At 34.4% G+C, this 12,270-nt stretch overlaps 1 protein-coding gene across 1 annotated transcript; it reads right to left on the bottom strand.

Annotated features, from left to right (window-relative positions):
• Nucleotides 1–2,505: 2,505 nt before the first annotated feature.
• Nucleotides 2,506–3,195, bottom strand: LOC101426935 (olfactory receptor 6C2-like). The gene has a single exon (XM_004469725.2). The coding sequence runs from the start codon at nucleotides 3,193–3,195 to the stop codon at nucleotides 2,506–2,508; it is 690 nt and encodes a 229-aa protein (XP_004469782.2).
• Nucleotides 3,196–12,270: the final 9,075 nt, after the last annotated feature.

Raw genomic sequence — 12,270 nt, 5'->3', positions numbered from 1 at the left:
GGAACAGAGGATGCCTGAAACCTGGCAGTACCCTGGCCGATTTTGCTCCAACACGAGGCAAAAGACTTTGGTGAGGTAAGTAACTTTTGCTTTATGGCCTTGTAACTATAAGCCTCTATCCCAAATGAATACCCTTTATAAAAACCAACTGATTTCTGATATTTTGCATCAGCACCCCTTTTACTGACTAATACACTGACTGACTCTCAGAAGCTAGAAGGATCTCTAAAGGTCATCTGATTATCCCTCTGACACAATGTAATTCTGAACTCAAAAGGCTATAAGTGGTTACATCTTTCTAAGAGTTCTTGTCCTTACTTGGACCACAAGGAATCTAAAAACTGAGAAGCCAAGCCAAGATGCCTCACTGGTGGGCAATAATCAAATTTTGGAGTAGAACTTTCAAGAAGGAAATTAGAAAGAGTAGTATTACGATTCACTCCTAGGGTAAAATGGAGGCCCAAAGTGTGTCCTGATGAGCAGGGCAGGAGAATGGGGAAGTCTCAGTGGAAGAGCAGAGGTCCTTCCTAGGCAAGAGAATGGGGTGAAGCTGGGAAGGGTACTAAAGGCTGGTAACCCTGGTTTCACCCCTCCCAAGCTTCAGATTTGGCCTCCAACTACTAAGTACTGTGGTTTACTTAGTTTTCTCCATCTTCCTTTTTAGAAGCTGAGAGGAAGGGGTCTGGGAAATGAATGAATAAATCCATGCTTCAGTAGGGCACTCTAGGAGTTCAAATGTGTAATAGGGAGGTCCAAGTCCTTGGGAAGATTCTGTGAGGACAAAATAGTTGAGAGTTCCAAAGAGTTGTTTGAGAGGCCAGTGTATGGGAATTAGACTAGAGCATGTTGGTGGGGCCTGGCAATGTTCGGAGGCGAATCATGAAACACTCTGGTAACTACTGCTGTTCACCCGGGTAGTCTTGGGAATCTCTTAATGAATATGCATAGCTTGGTATTTTTCTGACTTCTCTGAACACTTTTATGACCAATTTAAAGGAAAGACTCCAAAACATTTATACCTAATCTGAAATCCCGATAAAAATGCTTCAGGAATTACCAGTGATTTCCTGAATGCTTTGAGAAGAGTTAGGAACTAATGGGCAGTTTTGAAAAGTTTTTAATACTTCCAAATCCTGACCTGCTCTTTCTTTGTATCAAGTCAGAGCTGAACAGTTTCCCATCCTTCAAATCCCTTCCTTGAAGTTTTCATCCCCCACTTCTCTTCCTAGAAAGATTTTCCTTGGTAGATCTCCCCATCAACTGCTTCAACATAAACTATTTCCATCTTCTTTGACCAAGCTCTGGAAAGCTTTTCCTTGGTTTATTTTGCATCATAATGAAAAATATCCAATTCTGGGATACTACCTTAAGAATCATGAAATTAAAAGTTATATTATGATATCATGGCTCATTACGCTTAGTTTCAGCTCTCAGTTTGTATGAAGTGATACTAACAAAATTATTTAAGATTACATGGTCTTTTAACCATTATGCACAACCGTAAAATACTGCATTCATAATAGAGGAAACAGACACTTGTTCTGAAGGAATTATTTTGTGTAAGAGTCCTATAGAACAGGACAAAGTACTGTGTGCTAGATTTTTGAGCCTAGGACTTGATATATCAAATTGAAAATACAAACAATTCTGGGAATTTCAGAACATAGTTCAAACCATATGAGTAATTTTTTCTTTCTAGCAATGAATACATTTTATTTGCCAAGTGAACTTATATCTACAAGATATAATATCAACAGAATAGTTTGTTGTGAATTACTGTTGCAAGAAGGCTGTTAAATAAATTTTGTAATTATTGCCTTTTAGGTTTTTTCATCTATTCTATTGCCTCATTTTTTGTGTGTATTATTCATATTCTAATTCAGAAAGGCGATATTAAGATGGGACTGTCTTTGCTTTTTAACCCTTTAGGAGAAGTTTGACATTCGTTTTTTTAATATTACTTTTACTGGACTGAAATATATCCATGTTAGTCTATTTATTCCTCTATCTTCCTGAAAAGGGAAAAAGCTAAAGCTTCGATTCAATTTTGCAGGATCCATGTAGTAGGATGATTTTTATTACAGAAAATATGAGAAATAAATAGACTCTAGGTATTTGTGTGTGTGTACGCCAAGGTATACCTCAGAACAGGAAAGAATTCTGACTGGAATAATTTTTGCCTTGATAAAGTTATAAATATGAAGAAAGGAATGGACAGAAATAGAATTCAAATTTTTGTTGCTGTCTTTTGGTGCTTCAGCCCTAAAGATGATGAAGTCTTGTTTGGACCTCTATAAATCTATTTCATGTCCACTTAAGAAAATGCACCATTGTGAAGGGAGGTTTCTTTGAAATAAGTCCATGATCCGTACTTCACTCCATTGTTCTAAGAGTAGTAAAAAAGAAACTTTGTTGGTTAAACAGACTAGATTGTAGATTTGAATTATAATCATAGCAAAAAAGAATTAATTACATGCATTTTTTTTAATATTTAAAATCAATTTCCTAATTCTTTGAGAGAAATGCAGTCTTTTTTATTGCCTCCTTGAAGGCTTGTTGGACTTGCTTATTCCGCAGAGTATAAATGAAGGGGTTCATCAAAGGGATGACTGAGGTGTTGAGCAATGCCACCACCTTATTAATGGCCACCCCTTCCTTTTGTGGTTTGATATAGATGAAGAGGCAACTCCCATAGGTGATGGAAACTACAATCATGTGGGAAGAACAGGTGGAGAAAGCCTTTTTCCTTTGTTGAGCAGACGGAAGTCTTACAATGGTCTTGATGATGTATGTGTAGGACAAAATCACACACACAAGTGTGAATATAAGAGTCAGCACAGCCATGATCAAAACAAGTTTTTCTATGAATTCTGTGTCTGAACATACAATCTTCAGAAGAGGAGAAGCATCACAGGCAAAATGTTCAATGAGATTGGAGTTGCAGAAATCTAGCTGAAGTCCCAGGCTAAGAGGTGGGAGAATGACCATTAATCCAGTCAGCCAACAGCAGAGGACAAGTGTGGTGCACACCCTGTCGCTCATGATGGTGGTGTAGTGCAGGGGCTTGCAGATGGCCACATAGCGGTCACAGGACATGGCAGTTAGAAGAAAGAATTCTGTTGCTCCAATGAGGATGATAAAAAATAATTGAGTGAAACAAGCCTTATAGGTAATATTCTTGTCTCCTGTTGTCATGCTGTAGAGGAATCTAGGAATACTGACTGTTGTAAAGATTATTTCTAAGATGGAGAAATTTCTAAGGAAAAAGTACATTGGTGTTTTGAGGTAACAGTTCACCAGTGTGAGCAGGACAATGATTAGATTTCCAGCCACAGAGAAAATGTAGGTGAGAAACAGAAATAGTAACAAAACAACCTGTAGGCTCAGGTCATCTGTTAGTCCTAGTAAGATGAATGTTGTTACTGTAGTATGATTTTTCATCACTGTCTTCAGATATATAATTAGCATATTTTTATTAATTAGAAATTTTGAATGTGAGGAATATAAGAGAAAATAATATTTAATGTTATTATAAAGTTAAAACACACACAAGGCATTATAAACCATTCCCCTCTCTTTTGACTTGAGGTTCATAATACTGGGTAGTAATATTATCTGCTTGATTTCTCTGGATTCTACTTTACTCATGTCTCCAGAATTGCGTTGGTGGAAAATATCCATCTGAAGCTACAATATTACTCCAGTTACAAGACCAGTTTTATTGTTGTCCGAACTTAACATGAAGATCTATCAGAGAAATGAAATTAGGAAAACTGTTATGGTATCCCGATTGTCAAAGAAGAGATAAATGGAAAGAGTCTGTGCCAAAATTTTATTTCTCCATCTATCATGATAAGATATCAAGTCATTCTCATACCCCATGAAAATAAAATACTATCAGTGGCTTATTTTTACATTTTCCTTTGCTCTGAAAACCTCGTTCCCTTCAACTAATTCCTGTTTATTCTCATCTACATCCTAGGTAACCTTGGTATTATGTCCCAGAATTATGTGAATTTTACGGATTCCATTCTCTTCCAGGGATTTCCTCTTTGCATCTTCTTCATTGTAATGTGCTGAAATATTCAAGCCTATTTCCCTCCTATATATCATCTTGAATAATCTTTGCTTTGTTACATTTCTGAATTCCTCTTTTAATATCCATCTGCTGCGTAACATCCCATTTATATCTTGCCTTCTCAAAACACTGAGAAATGGGATGTTCATTTATTCTTTTCCAGAGAACAGATCATTGTCTTAGACTACCAAGATTCTTGGTGGAGACCTGTAGTTTATACATAGATATTTCTGTACCCAAATGCCTTCTGAGGATGTCTGCCAGTTCCTTTAATAACATAAAATTATATCCTCCAAGATGGGTAAGGAGGGAGATTTCCCTTTGGGGACAGAGTCATGATTCCTTTCTTTAAAGATTGTCCTTGCCTTTGGAATATTACTAAGCATTCATGCCCTTACCCATGTTGTCACATGGTCCTTTCCTTCGCCTATAACACTCTAACATAAGTATGGAGTCAGTCATTTTTATTCCCAAAAAAACTATTATTTGCAGGAATTCCATCCTTAAGAGTTCCTATTCAAATTGCTTCTCTGTGCTGATCATTCTCAGGATCATGTAAAAGAACCCATCTTTCACTATTTCCAAGAAGTCCTTGAGTAGATGTTTGATTTATCACATTTCCTCCTGAATCACATAACTTCTCTGTAACTTGGACAATATTACACATGTAAGTGTCAGAACTGGAATATGACCCTGGTAAAACTGTACTCCAAAGTATGGAATTTTCAGTTAAGGTGTAATTCTAGGATTTTGGGAAATTGCTTATCTTTAGTCAAATCTAATAATCATGAATTAACTAAATGCTAGCTTTTCAAATCTTTCCTAGGCACAAAATATCTTAAGAACTTCTGGGTTTTTTTCAATAAATGACTAGAATAAAATCTCCCAGTGAGACACCAATTATTTTGTAACATGAATGATGCTTATGTGATGTTGTAAGCTATTCCCTATAAAATGCCCCAAGTGTTGTTTTCTTCTCAGTCTAGGGATGCAGTGATTAATTTTCTGCAGTGGAAAGTTGTCACAGTGTGACTGGTTTTATAGACACCTTCAAAAGGAAGAGGCTGCTGGCCTAAGCTCTGGTATAACTGATTTCTTGCTTTTGGATAGCTGTTTAGTAAGGTATATATGCACCCAGAGCTAGTCTACCAGACTAAGAAGTCAGTGTTTCCTGGTAGCCACACATCTTTCCACTTTTTTTCACCACTTTTCTTCATTTCCATCTACTTTCATAACCTGTGCCTTCAATAATCCAAAGCCTTCATGCTGGCTAACACACTAACACCAAATAACGTTGGTCTGCAAGGTTATCATTGGATGTGTCATTACTGCAGTCTCCTAAGTTATTCTTTCTTTTATATCTTTAAGAAATAGCATCTTATATTCTTAATTCTGGGGAAAAAACTGCATTGAGATTTACAAATAGCTTGTATCATCACATCACTTGAATGAATGGTAAAGAGGAAAATCATTAATGTAAACAAATAATGTAAATATTTATTATGAAATTCCAGTCTACATAGAATGATCATTTTCCTTCCTACTATCAAGGATAATAACAATTAATAACAAAAAATAAACCTCTTACAATGTTATCACAGAGAGAAAATCACTATTACATCTTGTATTTATTTTCAGCTTGTTTATGAATTTAAAATGATGCACAGGCAGTATTTACATTTTGTAAAATTAATATTGACTGTAAATAATATTTGATGTGTTTCCTCACTTAAAATCATACCTATTCATTCCACAATTTTAATCAGTTATAAGGTTTTTCCTCATGCCATTAAATATTGTTAAAAACACAATATTACTAGCTCACTATATTTCCTCATGCAAAGAAGAAAATTGAAAATTGAATCATTCTAATAGAAAAATGTATGTGTCTTTCCATTTATTATATGATAATCTTTTAGTGAACATATTTGTTGATAAATCTTCAACAGCATTTAAGAACTCATCACATATGAAATACTGAATCAATATGCTTTTGACACTTATTGATGAACTAGGCCTTTAGAAAATGTGTCAACGTGTACATTCACATCAGTTTCTGATATTATTTCACTAAATCTTTGTGTGTTTTGGTGTTGTTATTTTGGTTATTATTTTAGATAATTTTTGATAATAAGATAGTACTAACTAATATTTATTTAATTTGCCTTTATCTCATCAATTGATGAAACACTTTGTTCTACATGCTTTTAGCTATTTGTAAACCTTGTGTTTCAACTACCAATCTTCATTATCATATTCCCCTGACCACATAATATTATTTTAAATTCAAAATATACACTAATTATTGAATATCTTTTTGTGTTTTCATTTGAAGTAATTACCAGTAAAAGAATAACTGAGTTCAGAAACTCCAAATCCTAGTATATAATCTAACCCAATTAATATGGCTTTAGTTTTTATAGATTCTTTGAGAACTGACAGCCCAGCTTTTAGGATAACTCTTTAGTATGGTGTGAAATGGTTTAGCAATGATGCTTTCCCCTTTGAAGCTTTTTCCTGCCCTAATCCTTAGGACTCTATGAAAAAGTGAGTTTTCAGTATCTTTTTTCAGTCTGTCTTATTATACAACAGATGTGACCCCATTCTCCATTTGTGTACAGTGCTGGTCTCATCCACAACTCTGATCCCTCCTAAAAACCCTTTCAAGAATCAAACTCATATTCAGATGTCACATTATTTAGAACAAAGTGATGATTCAGAAATACCTTATCAAATCCTCCCTGAGCACGAATGTACAACTTGGATCCAAAAGTTCTAGGAGAAAGATATCAGCTCCCTGCTTCTACCTAAGAACGGCTTATGCACAATTCCATGTTTCAACTTCTCAAACTTAGACAGGACATGCATTTCATACTTACTTTCTGGTAATTTCCCAACAATTTTGGGCAATGTAATTCAAAGTTGTCTCTTTGGTCTGAAACTTTGTGCGCATGTGCCTATTTTCATTTAACTGTGGTAACATTTTCAGCTGCACGTGCTCTTCCAGGTAAGAGAGCTGCAAAGACAAGGTGGTCCACAAGGTTACCATTGGCTTCATTATGACAGAGACCCCACCACTTTTACCCTCACCAAGTCTAGAATGGGATCTGATCAGAGATCTTAATCTCAGTAAACCAGGAAAAATATCCTTCCCATTCTGGAACTGAAACAATGGGCAAACGATGGCAAAAGAATGTTAGCAACTCTCCCTGGCTTAGGAGGTGAAGATGTTCTGACCTCTCTGTGCAATGAAAAGGGTCCTCTAAATTATCACTATGCAAATGGCATGTGTTTTATGGTTTTAGTCTGCTCCAGTGCCCAGGGAATAAATGAGTGAAAAGACAAAAATGTCCCTGGTGATCCTATCCAAACCACTAATTAATCTACAGTGAGGGTAACTTTGGCTAAAAAATAAAATAAATTAATCAGCACCTGTGTGACAGTGGCCACAGAGATAAGAAATGCAACCTTATTTGCATCATTTGAAGCAAAGAAAAAATTAGATAATAAAGTGAAAATCTATGTCATCATTTTCTCTTTACATTGTTTGTTTGGTTTCTTAGATTAAATTAAGTAGAAAACTAATTAGGATATGCTAGGCCTTATCTGATGATTTCTGCATTACGGGGAGATATGTATAAAAAACCCCTCATTTCAGTGAATCGGGGGGTTAATTTTTCTTTGGTTTTCCTGACAATATGATCCATTCACAAGCTTATCATGCTAGAATAAACTATTATTCCTATATTACTTACCTTGTTATTTAATGTTCAATATATTAAAGGATCTTGCTAAACTCAGTGATATCCTTCTGCCTACCAAGAATGAGGGACTTGAATGCACTGTGCTCAGTACCCACCTTTTGCTCCTTTGTCTGGAGATCACACCTCCACGCCTCCACAGTGCCCAGCTGTACCAGCAGGTACTTATTAGGGTGATTACATGCCTTCTGTATTTAACTTGATTTTGATATATTTTCACATTTTTCTTTTATATAGATTCAGATTTATTTTAGTATTATCAGTTCTTATATTAAAAGAACTTACAATAATGCCTGTATTACATATTACATGCCAATGCATTCTGCTAACATGTTTTACTGAGAAAGCCTTATTTCACTTTCTTTTTGATAAAAAATATTTTCACAATATTTTCAGCAGTTCTTTTGGTGTGTGTATAATTCTTGAGTAACAATGGTTCCTTTCAGTAGTTTTAAAAATTGCTGTCTGGCTTTTGTGGTTTCTGATGAGAAATCTGTTATGATTCTTATCTTTTTGTAATAGTAATATTTACTACTCTGTGGCTATCTTCAAGTTTCAATATGACACATCTATTTTCTTCTGTTTCCTGATTTGGAGACTATAAAAAGTTATATATTAAATATTTGTATTGAACTTGAAGATCTATTTTGTTCATTTACCTCTCTCCCTCCTTCCATCCTTCCCTTCCTCCTTTCCTCCTTCACATCCTTCTCTTCTTTCTTTTAGTTTGGATAATTCTGTGGTCCAATATTCCTGTTCTTTGTGTGTATGTGTATATATATATATATACACACATATATATATACATATACCTATAAATACATATATGTATATATTTGTAGCATTTCGATTTCATTTTTCTTGTTTCTGTTTTTGTGCTGTAACAACCGTTCTGTTCATACATGTGTTAGCTCTTTCCACCACACTTTTAACATAATAATCACTGCTATTTCAAAGTCCTTGTCTGACAGATCCATCAACATTGTAATATCTGGTTTTGGTTGATGATTGCTTTTAATCCTGACAATGAGTCTTTCTCTCTTTACCTATTGCTAGAAATTGTGTTTACAAGGCTAGAAACTGAGATAAGAATTATTTAAAGGTAGAAATGAACATGATTTTATTTACTTCCATATTCTCACTCCAAAAATTGTCTGTTGGATATTCCTTCACTAACCAATGATGACATAGGAAACAATTATATATCCTGTCTGGTACTTTTAATTTTGAAATTCTATCTTGTTACTAAGGGTGATGTCCTGTGTAAAGTTTCTGCAAATTATAGATTCGATATAACTCTAAAATAAGATAAAATAACATTCACTATCTGGTCTTAGTAGCTAATAGCAAAATTCTTCTGGTGTCCTTTATTAAGAGAATTTCCAGAAGAATGTTGAATAACTGTGGTGACAATGGGCATTTTTACCTTGTTCCAGATGTTTGACTGAACACTTTCAATCTTTCAACATTGAGTGAATGTGAGCTGTTGAGTTTTTCATATATATCCTTAATAATCTTGTGGAATTTTCTTTTGTTCCTATCTTTCAAAGTATTTTTTATTAAGAAAGTGTGCTGTACTTTGTAAAGTGCCTTTATCTGTCAATGGAGATTATTTATTCTCTTCATTTTGTTAATTTGGTATATTATATTAATGAATTTTCTTATCTTGAACCATCTTGCATACCAGGAGTAAAACCCACTTGATTATGGTGTATAAATCTTTACATGTATTTCAGGATTCATTTGCTAGTATTCTGTTGAGATTTTTTTCATACATACTCATTAGAGAAATTGGTCTGTAATTTTCTCTTCTTGTCTTTATCTGGCTTTTATTTTAAGGTGATGTTGGACTCATGGAATGAGTTAGGTACTGTTGCCTTATCTTCAGTCCTTTGTAAGAGTTTCAGCAGGACTGGTATTAATTCTTCTTTGAATGATTGGTAGAATTCACCTGTGAATCCAGCTGGTGCAGGGATTTCCTTTGTTGGGACATTTTTGATGATTGATTCAATCCCTTACTTGTGCTTGGACTGTTAAGATTTTCTATTTCATCAGGTTAGGTGTAAGTTGTTCATATGTTTCTAGGTATTTGTCCATTTCATCTGTGTCATCTAATCTGTGGCATACGGTTGTCCATAGCAGCCTCTTATGATCCATTTTATTTCTCTGCTGTCAATAATAATGCCCTCTTCCCACTTTAGATTTTGTTTATTGGCACCTTGTTTTTGTCAGTCTAGCTAAAGTGTTTCCAACTTTATTGATCTTTTCAAATAATCAACTTTTTTTAATGCTATTGTTTTTATTCTCTGTTTCATTTATTCTTTAATCCTTAGTATTTTCTTCCTTATTAATTCTTTGGTTTTAGTTTGCTGTTTTTCTTCTTTCATTTTCTCCAGAAGTACAGTTAGGCCTTTGATTTTAGCCCTTTCTTTTTCTCTTTATGTTACCATTTAGGGTTATTAATTTCCCTCTTAGCTTAGCCTTTACTTCCTCTATAAATTTTGATATGTTGTGTTTTCAATTTCATTTGTCTCAAGATATTCATTGATTTCACCTGTAATTTCTTCTTTCACCCATTGATTGCTTAAGATTATGATCTTTATTTTTCCTGTAATTGTGGAATTTGCAATTCTCTGGCTGTTATTGATTTCCAGGTTCATTCCATTGTGGTCACAAAAGATATTTTGCATATTTTATTCCTTTTAAATTTATTGAGACTTGTTTTATGACTCAACATATGATCTATCCTATAGACAAATCCATGTGCACTTGAGAAGAATATGTATCCTGCTCTTTTGGGGTATAATGGTTTGTGTTTATCTGTTAGATTGTTAGGTCTAAGTAATTTAACATGCTATTTAAATTCTTCGTTTCCTTGTTTATGCACTGTCCAAATGTTATAACTATTGATGACACTGCTATATTGAACTCTCTAACTATAACTTTAGAGGTGTCAATTTTCCCTTCTGTTTTCCCAGTGTTTGCCTTGTTTATTTTGAGGCACTGTGGGTAGGTGCATAAATATTTATCATTGTTATTTCTTCTTGGTGGGTTTTCCCTTTTATTAATATTTAGTGACCATCTGTGTCTTACAACAGCTTTTGACTTAAAATCTATTTTGTTCAATAATGCTATAGCTCTCCCAGATCTTTTTTGGCTACTATTTGCATGGGATAACATTTCCTTCCTTTTACTTTCAAACTATTTTTGTCTTTGAGTTTCAGGTGAATCTCATATAAAGAACATATAGTTGTATCATGCTTTTTATCTGTTCTGCTTATCTCTTTTTACCTGGGGAGCTTAATCCACTAATATGCAATTTTATTATTGTGGAGGCAGAAATTACATTTGCCTTTTTTTCTTTTTTTTTTTGGTCATGTGTTTTGTATCTCTCATTTATTGCAGTTTCCTTTTCTATGTAGGCATTCTTTTATGATGTATCTGACTGATCCCTTTCCTAGTTCTGCTTCTGTTTACTTATTAAATACTTTCTTTGGGGTTACCCTTGACCTTTATTATATTACTTACATTTATAACCTAGTAATTTGAAAATATTCCAAGTTAGCTTCAGTAGGATGCAATTTCTCTACTCCAATATTCCTCCAAATCTGCTCTTTCTGTTATTTTTACCCACATTACCTTTTCATATTCTACATGTCCATTATTAAGAAATATGACTTTGTTTTATTCAATTGTATTCTGACTCTTAAAGAATTAAAGAGTAGAGTTATATTTTGAGGATAAGTATTATTGCTTTCCACCAGTATAAAGCACTTTTATTCCAATAATAACTCAAAACTCATATGTGGAGTGGGAGGTGGGAGGGTGGCGCAGAAATAGTTTTCTTGTCAAATGACTATAAAGGTCAGCAAAGGTATGAGTGGGGAAAGGATAAAACAGGAAATGTAGAGACCAGCAGTGGGGCTGATGATCAAAAAAACAGGAGATGGTGAAGGTGCAATGACCAGCATCATTTTCTTAATAGAATACTCAAGAATTTTTCAGACATCTGGGTTTTCATTGGGTGTTAAGTTTCAAAAAGCAAGTTTAATTTAAACTTTCTATTAAAGTTCTAAAAATTTAGGACATGCTGGAGTTTTGACAGCTATGAGAAGAGTACCAAAGCCCTGAAAATCTATTTGAAAAACCAAAGAATGGAAAAAATAAGCCAGAATATGAAAAAAGAAAAAAAAAAGACCTCAGACATCCCTGCTGGCCTAGGGATAGATATCTGTGGTGTCCAATGCAGCAGTGAAAACTATCTGCTTTCGAAGGGCAAAGAGTTTGAGGGATGATAGGGTGCAACTGATAGAGACAAAGGCTCTCCTTTCCCAGTTCAGTTTGGGGCAGGGCTTTTAATTTAACCCAGGGACATCTCTCAACTTGAAGAACGATTCTGCTCTCAACAGCATCTCAAATCAGCTATGACTC

This window comes from Dasypus novemcinctus, chromosome 12, assembly GCF_030445035.2.
Source record: "Dasypus novemcinctus isolate mDasNov1 chromosome 12, mDasNov1.1.hap2, whole genome shotgun sequence".
In the NCBI taxonomy this organism is placed as follows: domain Eukaryota; kingdom Metazoa; phylum Chordata; class Mammalia; order Cingulata; family Dasypodidae; genus Dasypus; species Dasypus novemcinctus.
This window is presented reverse-complemented; position numbering and strand designations above follow the sequence as displayed.